At 43.3% G+C, this 25,261-nt stretch overlaps 2 protein-coding genes across 10 annotated transcripts in view; one reads left to right on the forward strand and one right to left on the reverse strand.

The window, feature by feature from the left end:
* TPK1 (thiamin pyrophosphokinase 1) overlaps nt 1-16,488 on the forward strand; it is a 448,208-nt gene extending 431,720 nt beyond the window's left edge. For 6 of the 9 annotated variants that reach the window (XM_081165242.1, XM_081165241.1, XM_081165247.1 and 3 more), the window contains 2 exons: nt 1,949-2,090; nt 15,526-15,649. In XM_081165242.1, the coding sequence (XP_081021368.1) occupies nt 1,949-2,090; nt 15,526 (143 nt within the window). In that variant the 3' untranslated portion in view covers nt 15,527-15,649. Of the gene's footprint in view, nt 1-1,948; nt 2,091-15,525 lie in introns of all 9 variants that reach the window. The other 3 variants (XM_081165240.1, XM_081165243.1, XM_081165245.1) reach the window with 2 other exon arrangements.
* A 1,118-nt stretch (nt 16,489-17,606) lies between these two features.
* SEC61G (SEC61 translocon subunit gamma) lies at nt 17,607-21,381 on the reverse strand (the record flags this gene model as incomplete). Its single annotated transcript, XM_081165265.1, has 3 exons — nt 21,232-21,381; nt 20,034-20,133; nt 17,607-17,713 (listed from the first exon to the last, which is right to left on the reverse strand). The coding sequence occupies exons 2-3, from the start codon at nt 20,125-20,127 to the stop codon at nt 17,607-17,609; spliced, it is 201 nt and encodes a 66-aa protein (XP_081021391.1). The 5' UTR covers nt 20,128-20,133; nt 21,232-21,381.
* Nucleotides 21,382-25,261: the final 3,880 nt, after the last annotated feature.

The following is a 25,261-nucleotide window of genomic DNA, read 5'->3' on the forward strand; positions in this document are numbered from 1 at the left end:
CAGTCTAAACAGTATTAATGCCTGACAACAGGACATCTGAAATGATAGAAATGCATTGTGCTTGAGTTCATATGAACATTCTATCTGTGGAGGAAGCTACACAATGCGCCACTCGCACAAGCAGGCACTAAACATGACTGCATGAACTGCCCTGTGGATTCTCCCATGTTGCGCATTGCCCAGGTGAACCCCAGAGCAGCATGGCCCAAGTTCAGCGAGCACAATCGTTGTGTTAGTATGGATTTGAGCACACAACCCAAACCATTTCAGCTGTTGTTCTGGCTAATGAAGCTACATCTAAGACAGCATTTCTCAGACTATGTTCTAGCCTCATAACTCTGTATGATTCATGACCCCTCTTTGAGCACCCCAGATTTAACAAACCAAAGAATGGCAAAGCAGTTCAATTGACAGTACAGTATCATTTCCTGAGATTTGTGTCAGAACTTATGAACACAGCAGGTCTTGGAGCCAAGGTGCAGTTTGCAGCTAGGGCTTATTTCACACAGTATTCTACTTGATTAATCCAAAACGTGTTGACTTAGTTATCTTCATTGAAAATATTGCTATGAAGTGATATGGAAGTTCTCTGCCTCATGATTACACTGCTAGTTAGCACTTGATGGATGATGGATGAGTGATGCTTGTAGTCAGGTGTGCACTAAGCACAAAGGTGCAGTTGACACTTGACTTAATAGAAAATGGGTAGGGTTTTCTGTTTTTGTTTTCATTTAAGCAGCATGATCAACTGCTTACCTATTGCCATAGGTCACTCCAGACATTTCTTATATCTTGATACCTACTAGAGGCAAAAGTGGATTTAGCATGGTGCAGTAAGTAGACTAGGACAGGCATGACCCAGGCTCATATCCTCAGCCATGAAGCTCACTGGGCAACATTGGGCCTGTTGCTCTCTCTCTCAGCTTAAACTGCTCCACAGGGTTTTGTAAGGTTAAAATGGTGGAGTGTGAGGAACCATGCGTGTTACAAAAGTGGGATATAAATACATACAATTGGACAATATATTCTAAAGACTTATATCTCAATAGTTGACCAAATGTTCTTCAAGGCAGCTTACAACATGTTAGCAACCCTGTGCACATTTACTTGAAAGTAAATCCCAGTGTTCTGAGGTAAATTTGTTCAGGACGGCACACTAAAATATACATGGAAGTACTCTGTACGCTTGTGCTGATGGCAGAGGTCAAAATGACTTCTGTAGTTATGGTGCAACTGTCGGTTCCTAACTGGGGTGGGGCAGAGCTGGAGCAGAGGCTTGACAACCACATGTCAGGAGTGCTCTGATGGTGTTTCCTGCTTGGCAGGGGGTTGGACTCGATGGCCCTTGTGGTCTATTCCAACTCTATGATTCTATGGGGGGGGCTAGCCAGAGTTTTTGCCCCGGGTGAGGCCTCCAGAGGGGCACCATTGAGCCTCCCATCCTGTGTATAAAAGGGACACAAATGTGGGGGGGGGGTGCCAGACTGGGTCTTTGACTCTGGTGCAATAAAGCCTAGTTTTGCCCCTGGGTGTGGGGTTCGCACAGCTGGTTCTTCTCTGCCTGATAGTTTCCACATTGTTGCTGGGAGTGGGGGCATAGAATTTCCTAAAGTTCCTTGGGAGTGTGCCTAGGCCAGAATGTCCTTCCGCTTTGCTTAGCTAGTTTCCAGTGCGCTCATTGTTGCAGTCCCGATACATATTTCCATAGCAAGAAAACTTTCTTAGTTCTTTGCTACTTAAAAAGGAAATTGGGACAATGTTATTCATGTGCTAATGACTGCCTATTCAGCTTGACACTTACTTATTCCAAAACTTGACATTTAGTTTAATGGGCACTGATGGGCATATCATCTCTGCAAGTACCGTGAATTGAAGATGTCTATGTTGGCCAAAAGTCACGGTGATGAGCAGAAACTTGAGTATACACTTTTTTCCTTTCACCTCTTAGAAACCCAAGTTTTCTCCAAGGCAGCCTCCAGTGAAGCCAAGGTTGGGTTTTGCCAGAACTCCCATACTGACAAAGTACCCAGCACTCCAACAGAGCAGCTATTAGGATGTTTCCTGAGAAAGTTGGATCTCACCAGCAGATGGTAAACCTGTGTCTGGACCGTACCACCTTCATTGTGAAAATATGATTGCCAAATCCAACACCTGACAAGATATTAAGTCACATGAATGGGGGAAGTACGGTAGCTCTCTTAAATTGGGGGGAAATAAGAAAGCATTTGAGGTTTTTATGTTTCCGAGAGGGGCAGGCAGGAAGACACAATAGATGTTTATGCGGTTATAAATTATCTCCCATAATACTGGAACTTGGGGCTAACCCAGTGAAGATGATTGGCTGAAAGGTTCAGGTCAGACAAGAAAGAAGTATTTCTTCACAAGAATGTAATTATTTTGATGGTCACTAGCTTAGATCACTTTTTGAAGCAAGTTAGGGGAGAATAGATACAGCTGGTAGTGCACTTCCAAATACTAAATGCTTAGTGCAAACAGAGCAAGCCACCACCTTTATACCCTGTCTGTGCTGATTGCTGTTGGCTTGTTCCACCAAGGCAGTTCTTAATAAAGAAAGTCCTCTGCTTTTGTATGTAGGGCTAAGAATGTATTAATTACATTTTTGTACAACTCAGAGCTGCATTCATGAGGGCTATCCATTGATGTATGTCAAGCAACCCCACGTTCTCCACAAATGGAGCAGAGCAGCATTTCATCCATACCAAATAATTGTTGGTATTCTGACACATAGCATCACATCATATCTGCAAGAATGATGGGCTGTAGCATAAAACATGACAAGACTAATGGAACATAACATGGATTATTACAATTTTTACTAGTATGGTAAGCTCAAAGAATTGTCTACTCTACATGCACATGGTGCTGTTTTATTGGGGAAAGGGCCTGGCTGAATGGTAGAGCACATGCTTTGCATTCCAAAGGTTTGAGTTTCCTTCCCCCTCCATCTCTGGGAACAGGCCAGGCAAAGAGCTCTGCCTGAAGATATTCTCACAACATTCATGGGAGGATACCAAAATGTGTGAGAGAGGTAACAATAGGGATGAGAGCCCTGGTGTGGGATGGGATTGTGTGGCAATACAATGGAGAGAATGGTGGGAGAGAAATAAATTTTCTGGCCAGGCCTTTGGGTATGAACTTCCAATTCCTCCTCTGCACATAGGTATGAACTGCTGACTCTTAAATCTATCAGAAGGGTAGCACTGAACTGGCAGGTTCTAAATCCATGATTCATATAGGAGTGGGAAGTCTTAAGTGGAATCATTTTTGTGATTTCAGAAATTGTATTGCTTATAATTTCCCCTGCTTTTCTAGCCCTGCAGAGGTTTCACTGCTGGGGGATGCAATGTGCTACTGGCAGGCACAGGAGTGATAAAATATATTAACCAAAGGCTTCTATAAATTTTTGGAAGGCTCCTATTTGTTTAATCGTGGCTCAGGTGTACCAGGACTGCTATGCGCAATACAGACATAAGAAAGAATGATGAAAAGATTATATTAATGCCATGGTGAATTATCACTGTTTTGTAGATGCATAAAATAAAGCTACATGTTGTCATAAACTTGCACATTTTTCCAGAGAAGGAGGAGTTCAGCAGCCTATTCTGGCCCTGTACTCTGCCATCATCCCATTGACACAACACAACTGTTACTCCCTCCACACCATATCACTATTAGTACAGTAACTGGGGGAGTGGGGAGAGTTGATTTAAGGCCACTTTTAAATCAAGAGCTGGTAGTTGTTAACCTTTTCCTCTGTCCCATGCAGGCACCAAGTCTTAATAGATGCAGGTAATGCTGTAAACATTACCATGGAACATACATTGTTTGGGGAGAAGACAGCATCATGTCTGATGCCATTCCGTAGGGCTATAGAAGAGTCATGTGTCATTTGGTACTCAGATAGCATGGACTGAGTAAGTCTGTTTCTCATGGCAAAACACAGAGAAATGTATAAGAACCCAACAGGCAAAAATAATTTTATATGTTGATGCCGAGACTATGAAGGTTGTGAGAATGAAGAGGTTTCAAGATTGGAACATAGGGAATTGCCTCATACCAGATCAGACTCTTTGTCTGTATAGCCTATAAGTACTGTTTGCTTTGGGTGCAGGTGGCTCTCTAAAGGCTCAGGCAGAAGGTCTTTCCATCACCCACCGCCTGATCCTTTTAACTGCAGATGTCAGGGAGTGAAATTGGGACTTTATGCATTCAAAGCAGATGCTCCACCACTGAGCTACAGCCCTTCCTCCAATATGGTCTGCCTCTGAGCTATCGTCCATCACTGAAAGAATGGCCATAGTGGCTAGGATGAAAGCCAAATTCACTTCGCACAGCAGCTTATGTTGAGAGTCAAGCTCTCTTCTTCTTATGATAACTAAGATTGTTCTTGCTGCTGCATCTCCAATAGAGATAGACCAATGTGGTTTATTTCTCTTTCTTTCTTTCTTTCTTTCTTTCTTTCTTTCTTTCTTTCTTTCTTTCTTTCTTTCTTTCTGCATAATGTTTTATTGAATTTTTTCATCATACAATACAATAAAGAACAAACTAATCTAAAAGCAAAAGAGATGGGATTACACAGAAGGGGGTGGACCCTCCCAGCTTTCACTTGGGAGCTTCTCTTACTTCTCCCAGCCTCCCAGCCTGGGAAATCTTCTCTTCCCTGCATCTCACACAGCGCTTTCACCAGCCAGCCATCGCCTTCATGTACATAACCTCATTAATTCAGAGGGCATCAAAGAACAAAACAAACCTTAAGCAAAAGCAAAGTAGTTAAAAGAAGAAAAAGAAGGGGGGAAATGAAAAGAAAAAGAGAAGAGAGAAATAAAGAAATAAAGAGGACTTCTGATTCTCTGTTAATTGTATTTATAAAGATTACTCAAAATATTCAAAGTGCTCCAGGATGCTATCCAGCTGTAGTCCAGAATAATATCCAGCTGCTCCTCATTCTGCTAGGTGATGCTTCCCAATCTTAAACCAGACATCTCAAGTTCAAACATTTTCCCTTCCACACATTTCCCTTACACAAATGTCAAGAGCAGCCTCCCTCCAGTCCAATATAACAACTTTATCACCAAAGAATTCCAAAAACCCTTCCTCCAAGCAGCCAATCAAAAGCTGTGTTTTGGTTTTCAAATGTTTTCTAAGTCGAATGGACTTCTGGAACGGATTCTGTTTGACTTCCAAGGTATGATTGTATTTCATTGATCAGTGTTCCATTAAAAGTCAAAATAAGTTGTATGTCTTCCTTCGTTGGTCAGTTAGATGAAGAGATTTCTGCTGTAATAGCACAGTGTACAAGAAATCCCCCTGCAATGTGTTGTTGTGATTGCCTTAATTTTAGTTTACTTAAATAAGCTAGGATCCGGCAGATCCCTTCTGCTCCTATGGGGGGGGGGGCTGTTGATTTTAGCTGATGTCCTCTTCCAGCTCCCCATTACTCAGTGTCTCGCAATCCTCAGGAGCAGTTTTCAGGGTGGTTTTAGGGAGCAGCCACAGATCCAGACTGTATTATCATTGCTGTTTCTAATTACCTTTCAAACAGTTCCCCTCACCTCACCCAGCATGTTATCCTCTCAACAACCCTGTGAGGTGGGTTGGGCAGAGAATGAGTTCCCCAAAGTCATCCAGCTGAGTTTCCCAGTCCAGTCCATCCTGACAGTGGGCTTCTGATGCTCTTATCGCATGGGTTGGAGCACTACACAGGTCTTCAAAGCACAGAGGTAGTAGAAAATGCAGAAAAGCAGCCTCCATACAGGAAATATAAAGTATACATTGATTAAAATGAAGAAGATACATAAAAGACAGGCTTGTTTACTGCTGCACATCCTGTCTGATGCACCCTCACCAATTTCTCCCTTTAAGTAATGCACTGTGACATTTTGGCTGAACAAATGACCCTCATCCAAAAACTAATAGAGCTATGCATGGGTATTTCCGCAGATGTACAATGAGATCCAAGTTCTTCTATTTGTCTATGGATTGAGATGTCCTTTATCTAGGATATCTATATCTTTGAAAACTAAGATAATTATTGAAGAGGGCAGTAGGCAATTTAGGAGGATCACTGTCTTCATATGACAGAAACTTTGCAGCAAAGCACAGTAATTTATGATGATAAATTGCAGCTGTCAGAATGTCGAGATCACGTCATGGAATTTATTTCCAAGCTCACATTTTGAGTATATGTGGTGGTGGGATTTCCAACTCCCACCCCTACCCCCTCCTGTGTGAATTGCACAGGAAAGTAGCACGAAGTCTTGATAGCCTTCTTTCCAAACTGCCATAGCACAACTGGGGGCAAATTAATTCCACTTTGCCTTAATGCAGAAACAAAATGACTTCTGTCCTTCTGAAAGACAGCTGCAGCAAAAGAGGATGATGGGTGTGCTGATGGGTTTCGAAGCCCAGTTAAGCACATGAACCAAAGTCTCATCTGGTCCAGCACTCTGTGCTCACTGCAGTCAACCACATGGCCATGGGAAGCCCACAAGCAGCACCTGAGTGCAACTGTGCTCTCACTATCTGCACTTCCCAGCAAGTGGTGTTCAGAGGCATAATACCTCCATACCATCTGCCTTGGGAGAAGGAAAGGCTAAGGAGTAACCCTACACAAATCAGGAGTGGAGTCCCTAAGAAAGTTGAAGGGTGTCTTGTACGCCTCCTTCCAGCAGCCAAGCTGGTGCCAAACCTATTTCTCTGCATTCCTTTGGACCACATCAGCGAGGCAGGCTGGGGTGGGTGTCTTCTGGGCAGCCCAGGACCCACAGCTCAGGCTTGCACCCCAGCAAGGTCACTTCAGTGCTACTAATGAATGCAGTAAAAGCAACACTGGAGGCAGCAGTTGCTAGGTACCAGTCTCTGCAGCTACAGCGGGCGCTGTGATACTCCAGAGATATGGCTTCACCCTTGGAGGCACACTCTATTGTCTCTCTAGAAAAACGGATGCTAACAGCTACTCCAACAGTACAGGTGGTATAAAACCAATGATAGCCTTATCTTCCCTGAATCTGTCTAATCCTAAACCTTCTGAGTTGGTGGCCATCACTACATTTTGTCAGCTGGGTTTTTAGAATTTTGTGTATGTTTCAGAATGTTTTTGCTTTGTTTTCATTTTTAAATTGTGGTTTTGTTTGCTGCCCTGCGCTCCTACAATAAATAGTAATAAATGTCATGCATGATGCTAGGTGTAGCAGTGGGCATGCTGTGGGGATTGGTCCATAAGGACAAATAGGGCACTGCCCCACAAGCTCAATCTGCCTTCATCCGGCCTCCTGCTTCCTCGTCCATAGTGTCAGTGTAGGGGATGGAGGAAGATGGAGACAAAATGAGAATTAGTTGGCTCTGCCTGTCATTGGGTCTTGCTGCTGTCTGGCCTACCAGTGCCAGTGGGCACCAGGCAACACTGGCCTGGCAGGTCAAATGGGGAAAAACAGAAGAGCATCTAGAGTTCTTAGATATACTGGTAGAATTTCCTGACACAGGACATTTTGGGAAACTGGACACAGCCTGGCTCTTGGTGCTGGGTGAAAATATAAAGATTGGTTCTGTCCCCTGCATCCTGTGCACTCTTACTGCTGGTTTGGGAAGCAGTTGCACGTAATGTTAGTCACAATCCATATACATCCATATACATCCTGTCAGAAAATACTATGTTTTGATGCATTTTCCCCCAAGACCATCTTTGAGCAAAATTGAGGAAAAGAATGAGCTAGCTGCACTTTAAGCTGGTAGTGCATGCCAGCAAAATCTAGGTGAGCAACGCCCTGCTCTTCAGCTGCTCCTGCGGTTCATGCAGGGCCAACTAGGCAGCTGGCTCAGGAGCAGACCTCAGAGGGGCACAGTACTGACCTTTGAGGGGCAGTTTTATATAGGTTACTTTTTCTTATAAATTTCTGATATTACCTTCATACTTTCATATATTGGGGGGAATGACATTTAGGTACCACAGGGCTTGTAGCAGCTGGGTGGGGCAGTTTTTAATCAGGAAAGCAGTGGGGGGGAGGGGTTAAGAAAAGCTTCCAAACAGATTGCCTATCAAGTCCCCTCTCCTGTGCGATCAGAGCTCCCGTCATGTCCAGTTGAAACTGCAAGTGATAATAATGGAATCATCAACATGCCCAGTTTTGTGTTGTTTCCAACAGTTTGCCTGTTATCAGTGCTCAGGTGTGTGTGTATTCTTGGGCATTTAGCAGGTGCCTGAAGAGAAGGAATGGGGGTGGGAGGGAGTTTTCAGGAGAGATGATGAAGAGCCTGGTCTGCAAATCAGGCCCACTTGGCAGGCACTCGCTAGGGGCCAAGAAAGATTATGCCTGGGGAGTTTATTTCATTGCTTTTCAATTGCACATGTCACTGCCTTTTCACCCCACATGTCTGAAATTAGTCAGAGTTGACAGAAATCCAACTAATTTCAGGCACTTGGGGTTAAAAGACACCGAAAGACTGGAATGCATTTGATTCAGCCTGTCATTGTTTTTTGCACTTCTGCTGCCTGATTTCTGGCTTGCCAATTCCCACCCCCGGTTTTACTTAACAGTTTCGGAAGTTTAGGTTGAACCTGAATTTTTACACCAGGTTTATGGTTAAACTTTGGGGGTGCAAAGGAGAAGTGGATTTATGACCCTCACTGCCGTTTTCTCTTGTACCACTAAAGTGGTGGAGAGGCAGAGGGAATGCGGGGGAAGGGTCCCAAAAGCCTGAAAGGATCAGCAACCTCTGTTGCTGGGATATTGGCAGGTGGGCTGCCTCACACACCAGTCAGGTTTGAAAAGCTCCTCACCCCTGGTCTGAGAGGTTATGGGGGTGGGGGTTAGCAAGGTCTAGGGGAGGAGTTTGGCAAGAGCTGGAGGGAGTTTGGCAAGAGATGGTGGGTTGGCAGTGTTGGCAACCAAGGCGAACATGTGTACAGCCCCTAGTAGTTCATAATCATTATACACAACAGTAAAATATCTGTGTTCATTTCTCCATTTCTTTTTTATATGAGTAACAAAAAACATATTTGCCCCAATCCATCTGCATGCGCCCTGTTGAGTGCAGCAATTAATAGTTTGGGATGAGGATGTGGCTCTCTGTTGGCAGCAGAACATTAGCGGAAGGAGCCTCCACCCAAATCTGTGGGCTCTAGCTGAGCATCACAATACAAATATGGAAGCTGTCATAGACAAGCACCTCCGCATTTGTCTGCTTTCAGGGTCAGTGAACAAAGAGTGTTTCACTGTCCCTTCAGCCACCATTTCTCTGGTCTAAATCACCATGCCAGTGGCTTTCCTTCTGTGGAGTTCGAAAAATGCCTTTGCAGGGTGGAGGGGGGGCCTGCTTTGGGGCAAGGGCAACTGGACCACATGTGTGGCACTGCTGCTCCAATCCTGATTGCCCTTCCCCAAGTGGCTTCTGCTCGTTTTAAAAGGGAACTTGCATGTTTGTCATGCAGATGATGGAAGGTGAGGTGCTTTGATGCCCCTATAAATGATCCCAGGTAAGTACTGACACCTTACAAGTGATAAGGATACTCTGCTTCTGAGGAGGATAAAGATAGATGCAGTTTCTTTCCTAACAGGAATGTAATGGTCCTGCTTACGCCAACAGACATTTTAAAGAATAGATCTGTTGAGAAGAGAGGAACTTCATTGCTGTTGGCAGTATGCGCCAATCCATTTCTCCGTCTCGTACTCTAGCATTCTCCAACTTTAGGCAGAACAGTCTATAAAATATAGATCTGGTACTTGGGTGGTGTGCATGTATTTATTCTTTTTACTTTTTTTAGTGAGAATATAATGCCATGTTTCCATAAACCCCATTATCTTCTCAAAAGTAATGGCACCATTTATTCTTAAAAGCTTTGCAATAAAGCTCTTGGTTATGAGGTTTAATTTGATCAGAAGCTGTTGCGCATAATCTGAGCTTTATGAGCCAAGCCGCAGAAAGTGGCTCTTAACCTCCTGTCCATCCAGCGCCCACAAGGCAGAAACAGTCAGCCAATGTAAGCTTGGCCAAGGGCCAATTTGTGCCCCTTGTAAACCTGTGACACGATGGCAGTTGGGTGGTTGGCAGGCATTACAAATTTCTTCCATATATATCCAGAATATTTTCCAGGGATCTTACCATTTTGTGGCTGTGGTTTGAAAAACTGTGTTCTAAAGAACTTTTGGGTCCTTTTTGGAAGCTCATCTGGGATTCCTCAGTGAACGGATTGATACTTGTGGACAAGCTTCTCTGAAAAACAGCTTGTCATCCTTTGCAGTGGGCAATAGCAGTGGAGCACTGGGTGTGCCCACAGATTGATCAATGCAATCTAGAACAGTGTATCCCAACCTTGGGCCTCCAGCTGTTTTTGGACTACAATTCCCATCATCCCTTGCCACTGGTCTTGCTAGTCAGGGATGATGGGAGTTGTAGTTCAAAAACAGCTAGAGGCCCAAAGTTGGGAAAGACTGATCTAGAATGCACTTTGCCACAAGAGGAGAACAAACACACTGCAAGGGATTCATTTTCAACAAAGAACTTGCCAGTGGTATACTTGGGTCACATTGTGCCTTACCATAGGGCTGAAGATCCAACAGGACTGGCATAATTTGTTTGTTTTATTTACAGTATTTGTATATCACCTGGGGCCAGCCCAATATATTTCGGCACCTGAGGTGAACCGTAAAATGACGCCCCTGCCAGGGAAGGAGTGGGGAGTGAAGATCTTCATCAGGAACAAGGTGGAGGCGAGGGTAAAGACTGACTTGCAGTGTGTTCCTTGGAGGCCAGATCTGCTGCCTCTGGGTAGGCCAGCTCTGATATCGCCCAATAAGCAAGGTTCTCCAAAGTGGTCTCTGAGTAAGGCCACTTCAACTAGGTTTCCTCTGAACAATGTCCAACACACCCACAAGTCTGTTTTCATTCTTCTAAACTTTGTGAGCAGGAGAAGTACCCCCAAGGAGCAGGGAGGAAAACTTGCACCTTTTAACCTGGGAAGAACTCCCTAAATTCCCCTTCTTGGGGAAATGCCACTGCCTTCTCTGATTTAGGAACCCTCAAAGACTTTTAACAGTCCACCACCCTCAGGCCTACAGTGGTACCTCGGGTTACAGACGCTTCAGATTACATACGCCTCAGGTTACAGACTCCGCTAACCCAGAAATAGTACCTCGGGTTAAGAACTTTGCTTCAAGATGAGAACAGAAATTGTGTGACGGCAGCAGGAGGCCCCATTAGCTAAAGTGGTGCTTCAGGTTAAGAACAGTTTCAGGTTAAGAATGGACCTCCGGAACGAATTAAGTTCTTAACCCGAGGTACCACTGTATGCGGATGCATCCCTTTACTGAGTTCCACAAAAATGGATGGTTTCCACTCTCTTGTGTTGAGGACTGTAAAGTCTTATGCTTGGGGACTCACTGGCAAGGATCCTGGATGAGTGTTAAATTCATGTCCATTCAGAGACACACTGTAAATGCGCACACATGGAATATGCAAGCTTTTGCTCCACACACATAATCATATTGTGTATTTTGATAGAAAATAAAACGGTTGAGTGTTATTCTTCTGGTACCCAGTGCCTACAAAGGCAAGCTGGTGCATTGCTAAAACATCCCTATTTAAATGCAGATTTTGCTCCTTCCATGGAGACTCTCCGAGTAAATTGAAATAGGCAAGCAAAAAATTGTAATTCAATATTTTCACTTTACACGTTTCAGCTTATTGATTGTCATTTTCTGTCATTTTATAATGCCTGAGTTCCCTCATGGGAAAAGATGGAAGTTGTGTTCATTTCACTAAAAGCTTTTAATTACTTATTAATAATATCAGATATTTCAAATGTCCAGACTTGTAGAGATTCTTCTACCTCTCTTCAGTAATGGAAACGACCAGAGTTTTGACCTTATGTGTGCACAGGAAGTACGGGAGACAACCTAAGGGAGAACTGAACTCTTATAGGACAGTGTGAGGTTCTGTGCTCTGAGGTCATTCAGCATAATCCTGAAGACACGAGTCTTCAGAATTACAAGGTTCTGTACTAGTTCACCACCGTGTGACAGGAGTGGGGAACAGGTTCCATTCTTCCTTAAAAGTTGCTTCATTTTGTTTTCTTTCTAGTTGTTCACCACAAGAGATGTGGTCATTGAAATCGCATTACAATTGTAAAGCAAATCATTTCTCCTAACCCAGAACTTGCATTCAACTCCATTGAATCTTTTTCTTTGAGCAGCAGCTGGTCTGGTAATAGCAAGGCATTGTCGCTGGTAAAGCACCATTTACTCTGCAAGGCTGGTGGGCAAAAGGGGGGGCGGGGGGATTGCCCTGCTAGAAAAAAATTAGCAGACAAAAGTAGGATAACCAGAGGTGGGGGCGGGGGGGGCGGGATGGAATATATATTCATTAGCATGTATACAGCATACAGCAGTTCAAACTGGAGCAGTTAAGCCTCCAGGTGCTCAGAAATTGTTTCAATATGATTTGTTACCTAAACAATTATTTTCACAATCTCCATTGATTTGCTTATTGATAATGTTTTATGCTTTCTATACATTAGGTGTGTTATTAATTTATCCAGTTACACTACTCAGAGTTGATATTGTGCTGCCACACACCCCGTAAAACGAGGGAGGGAAACTATGGCCCTCCTGATGTTGGGGGAGCCCAGCTCCCCTCAGCCCCCGGCAGCATAGCCAACAGCCAGGGATGGTGAGGATGCATCTGAAAACCACAGGTTCCCTGTTGCTGACACAAAGCATCACCACCAAACAGCTCTGTGCCAAAAATATTGACAAACCATTGTTTTTCACTGGTAAGCCTTGCTACCTCTGCTTAATCCTAGCTACAGTTGGTTGGTTGGTTGGTTGGTTGGTTGCTGGCTGGCTGGCTTTAAAATGTGCTCACAATTACACTAGTTAGACATGTTTGCTGAGCATGAAAACACTTGTTTACATGAATTATATGAATTGATAGCAGCAGTTATTTCTTGTAGTGTTTCAGTAAACTGCCCTTGCGAAAGAAAAACTGCTTGGAGGGAAAGATGAAAGGTGCCACCTACTGTTCACTAAGAGCTATTGCTGCAGGAAACTATCTGAATCTTAGCCATAGGGAGAGGATGCTGCTGCAGAACCTATTGTTTGCATACCCCACCTAAAGTAGATATGTAGAATCAACTGTAACCATTCCTTCCAGACATTGCCCCACGTCAGACATTAACACTTAGGCTAACTTAAACATGTAGTTTATGTAGATGACTCTAAACAGCACCATGCATATACTTTCAGCTGGCTGACTGAGGAACCATGATGCAGTGGGACAGTGAGACCACAATGTGGGATCCTTAAGCATGTTGACGAAGGACTGCAGCGCAACAGCTCATTGTCAGGGACTGAAAGAAAGCACTGCATTGGGCTGGATTTGAGCCTGTATGGAGGGGTGGGGCAATTAGTTCAGTGAGCAATGTAGGACCTATAGGCAGAAGAGTCCCTATGACTAATGGGCAGAACTCTAGCTGAAGGACACGGGTAGGCATGTCATTCCTCCATCCATCTATGCCTCTTTCCCACCAGAATTCATCAGCCTCACTCTCACATTACATGTGTTTCTAATCTGCTTTCCCTCACTTACTTGCACTATCTTTTTACCACACTAATCAGCCTCCCCCTTACTTCCTATCACTAAATCCCAGTTTCCCCGCTCCACAATGTCCGTTCCACATCATTCCCTTTTCTCCATCACTTACTCCTATTTTTCAGATATAGGCACATATGTTCTTAAAGCTCTGTAGAGCAAAGCCTTTTTATATTATATCCAACAACACATTAAAAAATTAACTGGTGTCACTTACCACGCTGAAAGGTTTGTTACTCTTGTAAACATGTCTCATCTCCTACTTGAAGAAAGGTGATATCCCGAGAAGTGTGTTAAGTCAGTAGTCCATAGTATTATCCTTTAGTTGGTTACATAATAAGTTCCACATAAAAGAGGTCCAGCCTCAAATAGTTACCCTACACGTCTTCATGCAAGAAGGCACAACCTTTTCCTCCACCACTTTTACAAGACATGGCAAGGAAATAAAATGCTATTTAATAAGACACAAAGTAATGGGGCTAACAAGATCTTGCAGCATGTTTTTATAGACCCTTGTCCTCTGGTTAGCAACTATTTTTTAGCACAGACAGTCTTTTGAATTGAGTAGGACTGAAGGGCGAGCGACATTGACTTCACCAACCCACTTCCACATAAAGCTAGAAGATTGTACCGCACAACAGAAAAACAACAAAAGGACAAAGCCCACTAGTACAAAAATCTTCCGTGAGTCATTTTATTGTACTGATTGCCTTTGTCCTTTTCTCCTTCACTCCCACATGAAGTAGGTGAAAGCAAAGGCTTTCTTCCCTCTCCCTTTCCCCTGGGAAGCAGCCACAGATGGAGCCCTCCCTTCACCCACTTCAGTTGCTGCTCACTCGGCCTCTAACAGACCTATTTACTTCTTGCTCCGAAATAGCGGGGAGATGCTTTGCCTACATTTCGGTGCCAGCAGAGGGCTGCCATGCAGAAGATTGAGACTAGTTTTCTTCTGTTCCAGGGGCCAACACTGAAACCAGTGGGTAGAAACTGCATGAAAGCAGATTTCTGTGAAGCATTGGGATAAGCTTCCTAACAGTAAAAGCTGCTTGGCAATGAAACAGACTGTCAGGAGTTGCTGAAAGCATTGAAGCAGAGACCTATTTGTCAGGGATGTTGTAGCTACATTGAGAAGGGAGTGGGTTAGAGATGACCTCCAAAGTCCTTTCCAACTTCTGTAAAGGAGAACTTTGCCAAAACCTCCATCAGATGTACTGGTGATGTACAGGGAGTGAGTGGGTGTCATCAGGAGCCATGCTGGAGGCTTCAAATGGGAGCCCTGGTGTCCGATTCATCACTTGAACTGCCAGTTGCCTATCCCTGCTGTAATTTCTGTGGCTAATTATCTCAGGGCAAACATAGGAGTCATGGAATTGTAGAGTTGGAAGCGATCCCCAAGGGTCGTCTAGTCCAGCCCCATGCAGGAATCCTGCCCATAGCCATCCCTGGGTGTGTTCGGACCAACTTTCTGGTTAACAGCCAGACACATTGACACATTGTGCCACTATTATGCTACTTTAGATAGGCTAAGAACCGCCCCCCAAAAAATGAAGTTCACATGGGTAGATAGGCAAACCTATCGTAACAGCATGTTTTCAGCACTCAAAAAACTAGTGCCTGGGACTCTTTGGAGGAAGTTGTGACAATCAAAGCGCCACCATGTGTTGGCAGTACTGATCAGACACACTTCTATACTTTCAGGGGGCTGTGGGGAGCTTTTATTATCATGCCGTCATAGCTGTAGTCTTCCATGTCCCATTTATGTAGGAGTAAATTCCATTGAACTTTGACAGCCTCACACCTGAATAAACATGTTCAAGATCAGGCTTACACTGCACCAGTTCTACTGACTTTATCCTTATTTTTGTGTTGGTTCAAACTTCAGGAACTCTTGTGCTAACCCTTCTTTCTCATTGCTTACAGACAGAAGCATTCTAAAGTTTGGGACACTCGTCAGCACTTCAAACACTTATGATGAGTCTGGAGTTGTGACCATTGAAACAGACAAACCTTTGCTTTGGACAATGGGCATCAAAGATAAAGGATGTGCATAAACTCTCAGCAGCTATTTTTGTTCAGCCCAAGCCTTAAAGCAATGCTTTCTGGGAAAATGTCACTGCACTATCAAAATCTAGATTTCATGCATTAGCTGGTTTCTCCAATTCAAGAGTTTATGATTCTATGCAGCTTCAATCTATAGAATGCCAGGGATTTTAGTTTTTTGCTATTTGAGCAACCAATGCTGTATTGTAAGCTTTTTTAGAATTCTGAACATTGGTGTGTTTTTTACATATACTGTGCATAGGATTTTTTAAAGATTGGAAGGGCTGATAAAGTGATATTTATATCACTTGATGATATAAATAACTTACAGACTAGAACACTGTATAACTTTGTGTTCTGAAAATCTGATAGCTCTCTTCAGCAGAACACAAACAATCAACTTGCCAGTGGGCTGGAACAAGTAGTGCGCACCCCAAGCCAAAACCCACAAAATAAGTTGCCATGATAATATAATAACCATGCATGCAATCTCTGTTGCATTCATCTATATTTAGCCCATAGCGTGTGTCAGGGGCCAAATACAAATGGATGCTCACTGATGACAGCTTGGATGCATACATCACGGGCTCCAGGGACCACTTTTGCTTGTATTAAAAGGGGATGGGGAGAGGCAGGCACACAATGAAAATGTGTGGAGTGTCTCCCTGGTAATTACAATAATCTATAAGAAACAAAAACTACTCTTGAGCTAAAACACTTAATTATAATTGCCAAAGTTTAAATGAACAGTCTGTTTTTAAAAAGGGAAGATAGCCTAATGTCGCATTTTAAACAAGTGTTATGCAAATTCTTGCATTTAATAAAGGCTATATTTAAATATCAGACTTGTTATGAATTTGCTTCTGCTATTACATGAGGGAATAAAGAGAAAAGGGCTCTGTCAGTGCTGAACATCTTAAGAGGCAATCAGAACTATGTTTGTATGCAAAGGTTATACAGTGGTACCTCGGGTTACAGACGCTTCAGGTTACAGACTCCACTAACCCAGAAATAGTACCTTGGGTTAAGAACTTTGCTTCAGGATGAGAACAGATATCATGTGGCGGCAACAGGAGGCCCCATTAGCTAAAGTGGTACTTCCGGTTAAGAACGGACCTCCAGAGCGAATTAAGTTCTTAACCTGAGGTACCACTGTAAAGAGTTTGGAGTGTCCATGCGCTGCTCAGTTTATTCAACTATTGGTGCTCCCCTCCCCAGACACTGAAGAGATTGAGCATTTCATAAAACCTGATTTGACCTCAAAGGTTACATCATTCAGTTTACTAAGCATAAAGTTTTAAGTCTTAAGTCAGTGGCCGACATTGGCCTACACGTGCTTGTATTAACCAACTAAGAAGCCACACCAGTTTTACTTTAAAATCTGTTTATAATGACAAGTAGCAAAAGATGATTTAGGAAGATTATGCCAGAAAGGCCAAAATGTTCTCTTTTGTTACCACAAGCAAAATCAAGTTACATGTCTTCTTGATGCAGCATTCAGCCACCCCTGTAAAAAAGAAAAAAAAGACAACACAATCACAGAGGCACTTAATAGCATTTTACTATTTTGTTTTTAATGTCCCCCCTTTTTTTAAATCGAAAAATCTTTACTTAAAGTGTATCATCCTATTTGTTTTTAGCAGCATGCCTTTCCCTTCTGTAAGCAATAGAAAAGTAGCCTGCACATACTTTAAATAAATAAGGCAAAAAGGTAAAGGACCCTTGGATGGTTAAGTCCAGTTGGAGCGTGGCTCTCATCTCCACTTTCAGGCCAAGGGAATACATAGTGCAGATTCAAAGTAGATATCTATGTTATTTAAGTATGCCAGTGCATACAGGATTATAAAGACGACATCATGAGAGCCAGAGATCACAGCAGAGTGCACAAAAATCCAATTTTAGTACATCGCTCACAAGTTGTTGTTGTTTTATACCAGCAATATCCATTATGATGCATGTACTTACACAATGATGTTGTTGATTGGAATATGGATCAGTTTTACAAAGAAACCAATAAATCCCATTATTGCAAATCCTATTGCTGTTGCCATAGCAATCTTCTGGAATTCTGGAATTAAAAAAAAAAGTATTTAAAAAATGTACTCTTAAATGAATTTTGAATAATTACAACCAAATGTGTTACAACCAAATATTTAGCCAGGAATACTTGAACAATTGGAGGAGAATATTAAGTTTTTCTAATTTAAATCTGGTTATTATTTGAAAATAAGTGTGTGACCATCACCACCCTGCCTGTTCACTGAGCACATGCTAGAAGACTCCACCTGCTGCCCCCTCCCCTCCCCCACTTACAAAATGCCTACACTTTCCAAATTAAAGGGCCCGTGTCTCCCATAACTTGCTAAGTTCGAATCATAGAATTGTAGAGTTGGAAGGGACCCCAAGGGTCATCTAATCCAACCCCCCTGCAATGCAGGAATCTCAGCTAAAAGCATTCATGGCAGACGGCCATCCAACCTCTGTTAAAAACCTCTAAGCAACAAGAGTCCACAACCTCCTGAGGGAGTCTGCTCAACTGTTGAACAGTTCACACTGTCAGAAAGTTCTTCCTGATGTTTAGTCGGAATCTCCTTTCTTGTAACTTGAATCTAATGGTTCTGCCCTCCCATGCAGGAGAAAGCAAGCTTGCTCCCTCTTCCGTGTGATACCCCTTCAGATATCTGAAGATGGCAATCATATAACCTGCTCCTTATATGAGCACCCTCAGCACAATTGCCACCTTGTATCCTTTAGTCTATCAAACAACTCCTGGACCAAATATGTCTATTGCTGCAGGCAAAGACATTTTCACCCACGTAGCAAAACTGATGTGGCAGCTAAGAAAATACAAGCCAGGTTCAAAAAAACATAGGGGGGAGTGGGATGTGTTTTTGTTCTATTGCATTTTTAACACCTGTATATCTTATTGAAGAGGGACAATGCATTGATTAAAGTAGGGAGTTGTTGTTTTTTTTCATTTTTTCTGTTTATGTTTGCTAAATACATCAAAATGACAGTTTGCTGTATTTATACTGTGGTGACCTATGGCATCAATAATAAAGCTTATACATTGATTCACATTGGTTCCTGAATGTAACTGGGGATCCAGGGATTATCAGAATTCCTCTCGGGGTTAGAGGTTTGAGCCCCAAGTTGGCCAAGATTTGTGCATTGCAGGGGGTTGGCCTAGATGACCCTTGTGGTCCCTTCCAATTCTATGATTCATGATTCTGTTCACACCATTGACAGTGATACTGAATGCCCAGAACTTTTTTGGGGGGGGGATCTCCCTCTTGAGCAGAGCTTTCCAAACTTTTCATGTTGGCGAAACACTTTTTATACATGCATTATTTTGTGACTAGCAAACCAGAGATTAAACTAACCCCTTACTAGCCCTTAGGGGAGCACTGCAGCTAACACACTAACATGTCACAACACACAGTTTGGAAAGCTCTTCTTCTCTACAGGCTAAATATGCCACATGTGGTGGCACCTTAAGTAATCATTAAATCTTCAAGAATTTATGCCTATGCTGCCACTATTTTCCATCTTGTAACATATTCAATGATCTGATGTTACAGAAGAGCTAGGCAAGGAAGGAAGGAAGGGAGGAAAAGACCCTAAAAAAGAAGAGTGGTCCACAGGAAATAGATGAAGTCAAGGAAAGAGGTCTGCAAGACATCATAATCACCCACATCTCTAACCAGATTCCATAGTGTAACTATACACTTAATCCGAAGAATTTTTTGCAGGGTCTACAATTTTGTCAATTTGTGCTCACTACAACCTTCCCTCACCAAACCTGGGAGGTCAGGGTGTTGTCCAACATCACATTGAGCTTGAGGCCCAACACAGCTGCATGGAGTGAGCTGGGTTGGGGAGGCAGAGTGGAGCTCTACCCTGTCGCACCAGGACTAAGAAAGCCTTGTTCCTTTCCAAGTTACTCGAAGGCTCCAATGACAGAGAGCAACTGACCTTCTCTCGGCTCAGGAGGATGGGCGCTCTTGCTGCTGCTGTGTTCCCAGAATATGCTCATCAGTGACAAGATGACAAGCACACTTCTCGACTTTTGCTCAGAATCACTATCCTCACCCCATTCAAAAGCAAAGCCTCTAGCCATCTATCAGAAACCACACTGTTGCATAGCTCTTAGGCATATGAGCTCAGCTATATATTTTAGATTGTTGGGGTTTTTTGTCTGTTAAAAATGCAGCATTGATCTCCTCTTTAAAAAACCTACTAAATATTTTACCAACAAAATGAAAATATGATATCAAACACAGGAACTTGTGTTTATTGTCATCTACAGGAATAACCTGTTTATTACATTTTATTCTACTCTGCAATGTCACAAAAACATTCAGTGTTTTTCTTCTTGGTGGCTTTACCTTTCCTATCTGGCTTTGTGCATCGTTTAACAAGCCTGATGGAATCTTTCACAAACTGACGACTAGGTTCCACAAACTGCATTACTTGATCCATGATATTCTGCAAGGAAAAGAACCAACATACCAACTTATTAGGATTTTTTTCATATGCAATCATTCCAAATCAGGCTTAGAAATTGCCTTCAATTCAAACCACAAAGCTCATATACAGCAAATAAAGTTGTTCTTGCAAGTTCCCAATTTTTGTTAGCATTTTTTTATTTAACTGGTAAAAAAACAGACATTATACTGATGTTCACTTAAAACAATGCTAATATACCCCAGCATCTACGATGTCATTTTAGAGATCTCCAACATGTTCCTTTAATATTTTTGTTGCACTAGTGCACGATAATGAGCTCAGGGAATTTGGTCATTTGTATGAAGCTATAGTGCAACAGTAATGCACTCATTTTACACCATCACCAATTATGGTTAGCCGACACTGAGGCTCCCAAGCTTCATAGCTCTCCCCCCCCCCCAATTCAGTGTAGTTATATTCAGTTGCTCAAAAGGAGGCAAATCTGCAATACCTTATAACATTTGGGAGAACATGGAAGTACAGTTGACCAGAGTGGAGGGTGGGGGAGCAGTGACATTGAAAAAAACCTGGTGGTAATATAATACCCTACACTGCACAGCTAAGTTAAATAAGTTTCCGCCCCTCTCTCCCCACCCCCTTATTACACACGGCTGTGTCCTGAAGCCAATGACAAAGTTTAGAAAAAAACACTGCAGTTCGTGATTTAGGCGCAGAAAGGGTTACAAACCTTCAGAAGTGCTTAGTATCAAACCTCATATTTGGCCAATATTTAATTAGGAACACAGTGAGCACAAGTTTCCAGTGTGTGTGTGTGTAACGTGATCAGATGTGCCCCCCCTTCCTTACCCCCCCTTTGTTTTGGGGGGTGGGGAGAAGACAGCGATACATGAAACGTCGCGTGGTCTGTGCCTGGGAGTCACACGGCATTTCCAGACGCAGAAATGGGGCAACACCCCCCCCCCGCCTTCCCTCAGCCGCGGAGACGAGGAAGGGCCACCGAGTTCTGGTCCCGCCGCTGCGAGTCAGGGCTGCTCCCTCCGGCGCCTCCGCCTCGCAACTCGCTTCTGGGCTCCCCCCCCCCCGGCCCCCCGAGACACTACTCCCCTCGAGACTCACCGACTGGTTGGACACGTAGCAATACCAGCAACGGGAAAGGGAAGCGGAAGCGAGAGAAAAAACTTGCGCCGGCGACGGGGAAATGGCGTCACGGAGCGGCTTCCGCTCGAAGGGGAGGCGGCCGCGATCGCTTTCCGAGAAAACTTCCGGCTCCCAAGCGGCGCAACTTGTTGTCGTCGCCGCCGCCGCCTCTGTCGCCGAGTGGCGCAATCAGGGCGCCCTGCAAAATTGCCCTTTCTTTTGGTTTGAAAGCAGGTAAGGACGCCTGCTTTGGCCTAGGAGGTTTATTACACATTTGCCGAAATCTAAAGAAATTTGGCACAGGGAATTACCGTGTCCAGTGAAGAAGGGATGTGCCTTATTATTATTATTACTACAATATGTTTATTTTAAATGTTTACTCACCCACACAGCTTTTCCCTGACAGGGAAATTAGAACAGTTAAAAACATAATGGGGACCAATCATTTTTTTAAAACAAAAATAAACATTAATAGAATTAAAATTATATGTGTATGTGTGGATTCCTACCAGTTATATGTAGCTGTTTGAAAAGCAGAGAAGGTCCCAGCGCAGCTCTTAAGAATTAGACTTAAGGCACTTGCCGATTTGTTGCTATTTTCTGGTGAGGTTCAGTCACATACAGGCAAATTCAGGTTGCTCAGTTAAAGTTGATTTGGAGGTCTTGCAGAACCCCCCCCCCCCCGAATACATGCACAATTCAGACTTTTTGTGGTAGCAGAGACAGGGAAATATGCTGGAAACTGTCCGATGACATTTGGTTGATGTAACATTGTGTACTCTCTCTGCAAACAAATCAGGATGAGTGCCCCATTTTATCTGTTTTGCAATACAGATTAAAAATAAATATAGTCTATTCTAATGGTAGCTCATCATTAGCATATCAAACCACATGAGATAAGTTAATTAAAGATACAAATTATTTTTGTTTGAGTAGAATATGTAAGAGCGGAAATCCAGGCTTAGTCTCCTAAACCAAGCTTGGGTTTGTTAAAACAATCCAATGTCCCCTTTCAGAGGTACCATCACTCTATTATATACTTCTTATGAATTATGAACCACTGTCAGGGACTGGGCAGAGGAGGAATGGTGGAGACCACCTTCCCAGTCTGAACCTTCCACAGAAGAAGACAGTATAGGTTTACAACAGTGGTTTGCAGAGGTCACAGTTCAGAGGCAGATGAGGGTAAAAGTTGGGAAATAATGGGAGAGGAGGAGGAGGCATAGCCGGAGCAGCTGGCTGACACGTTATCACTAAAAAAATAAAAAATAAAATGTCCAGTAGAACCTTAAAAGGTAAAGGGACCCCTGACTGTAAGGTCCTGTTGCGAACGACTCTGGGGTTCCAGCACTCATCTCACTTTACTGGCCCAGGGAGCCGGCGTACAGCTTCCGGGTCATGTGGCCAGCATGACAAAGCCGCTTCTGGCAAAACCAGAGCAGCACACGGAAACGCCGTTTACCTTCCCGCTGGAGCGGTACCTATTTATCTACTTGCACTTTGACGTGCTGTCAAACTGCTAGGTTGGCAGGAGCAGGGACTGAGCAACGGGAGCTCACTCCGTCAGGGGGATTCGAACCACCAACCTTCCGATCAGCAAGCCCTGGGCTCTGCGGTTTAGACCACAGCGCCACCTGCGTCCCTAAATGTGTCCATAGCACCTTAGAGACCAACTAAGTTTGTTCTGGCTATAAGCTTTTGTGTGCATGCACACTTCTTCAGATACACTGAAACAGAAGTAACCAGTGGGAGGGTGGGGTAGGGTTTTTCTCAGAAGGGTAGTAGGAGATGGGTGATTTTTATTTATTTCAGCTGCGTCAGACCAACACGGCTACCTACCTGAATCAATTTATCACTAGAAAGCATTCTAGACCGCCCCCCCCCCTTCTCCCAGAACCTGGCAAGCCTTAAAAGTAGGAGAGCAAAGGGCTCGGAGACAGGTGGCCCTAAGCAACAACCGTAAGGTGGGTGGTGCTGTGGAGGAAGGAGAGAAGGTGGGTGGAGATTTATTTGGAGCAGCACCAAGAGGCTGCATTTCTAAGCCTCTCTCTGTGAATATTGAACAAACAACATTGTTAGGAACTTTCCTTGTCTTATCCATTCTTGGCAACCTACCATGGGGGGTTGGATCCTCTGAAGCCTGACACCCACTATTTTTCAGTATCCTTAGACATTCCCCTTCCTGAGGAATTATTCACAAGCTTATTCATAAGCTTTGTTGTATCAGTTTATTCAAGAGTCACTTTGATCAAATTGCTAGTTGTACATGGATCTCTGAAAATTTTAGACCTAACCATAATTCTCAATATGTTCAGTTTTGTGAGCCCCAGTCTGAATCAGACCACCAAGATTCAGGTTTCTGATGTCAGACAAGGCTTCTTCCCATAGCTGTCAAGTGTCCCTTATTTGAAGGGACAGTCCCTTATTCCAGCGCCATGTCCCACTGCTGTTCCTTATTGATGGATGTCCCTTAAATGTCCCTTAAATGATGTCCCTTAAATTTCAAAGGAAGCAGCTCCTCTCCCTCCCTCCCTGCCGGCCAGGTTAGGAGGGAGGCTCCAACTGTGTTGCTTGGCTGTGTTGCTCACCCAATAAGAAGTCTAAGAACGACTGGGGGCTGGAGCTTGAATGCCTTGTGTGTGGCTAGTTAATGCAAGCTTGAGGGGTTTTTTGAATGCTGGACGCCATTTTGTTGCATGTGCTGCTGCAAACTTTGCAGTGCAAAGCCAGGCCGGGGAGCCATCTTAAGTTGAGGCTGCATAGGCCTTGTGGTGCCTGTGATTCAGTTTCTATGCAGTTGAACCTCTGGTTACAAAGTTGGTTGGACAGTGTTCTTGAAGCTACCAGCATGAGTTTGACCAGACTGCAGGAGGACAGGAAAACTGGAGTGCCTGGAACAGGTGAGGCTGCAGGTCCCTTATTTTGGCTGCTGGTCCCTTGTTTTCAAGGCTGCTGGTCCCTTATTTTCAAATCTGTAAGTTGACAGCTATGCTTCTTCCTGGTAGACTGTTGCAGCCCAAAATAACAGAAATTATAGGCAAGTCAAATATTAGGGTATTTTTGATAATTTATCTTCATTTAACAGTCCTCGCATCTCCATGCATCTAAAAATTTGCTGCAAATAATAAAGACCTATAGGCCTAAATATGCCCTCAAAGACCAAATCATTTTTTAAAAAGTCTTTTAAAACAGACACAATTGCTCCAAATTGTTTTAGGCCAATGTCCAGCATTGCAAATTTATTATTATTATTATTATTATTATTATTATTATTATTATTATTATTATTATTATTAGCCACCCATCTGACTGGGTTGCCCCAGCTACTCTGGGTAACTTCTAACAAAATATTAAAAATACAATAAATATCAAACATTAAATTTAGGGTTACCTTCAAATGTCTTCTAAAAGTCCAATAGTTGTTTATTTCCTTGACATTTGATGGCAGGGCATTCTACCACTATCAAGAAGATCCTCTGCCTGGTTCCCTGTAACGTCACTTCTCCCAGTGACGGCACTGCTAGGAGGCCCTTGGAGATGAACAATGGGGTGGGGCAAGGCCGTTTAGGGCTTTAAAGGTTAGCACCGACACTTTGAATTGTGCTTGGAAACGTACTGGGAGCCAATGTAGATCCTTTAGGAATGGTGTTATATGGTCCTGGTGGCCGCTCCCAAACACCAGTCTAGCTGCCACATTCTGGATTAGTGGTAGTTTCTGAGTTACCTTCAAAAGTAGTCCCACGTGGAGCGCATTGTGGTATTTCAAGCAGGAGATAACCAGAGCATGTACTACTCTGGCAAGAGTCTTATTGTTTTCCAAAATGGCATTCAATTCCTTGGTTCATCGATTATTTATTTATTTATTTATTAGCCAACCGTCATCCTAAGGTCCCAGGACGGGTTACAGAATTAAAAAACAGTATTAAAAACAATTTAAAGCAATGCTTTAACAAACAATCTAACAATGCTCACCTAATGTCAAGTAGATAACCCTGTACACAGTATATTC

Source organism: Podarcis bocagei, assembly GCF_964188305.1.
Source record: "Podarcis bocagei genome assembly, chromosome: 12".
Lineage (NCBI taxonomy): Eukaryota > Metazoa > Chordata > Lepidosauria > Squamata > Lacertidae > Podarcis > Podarcis bocagei.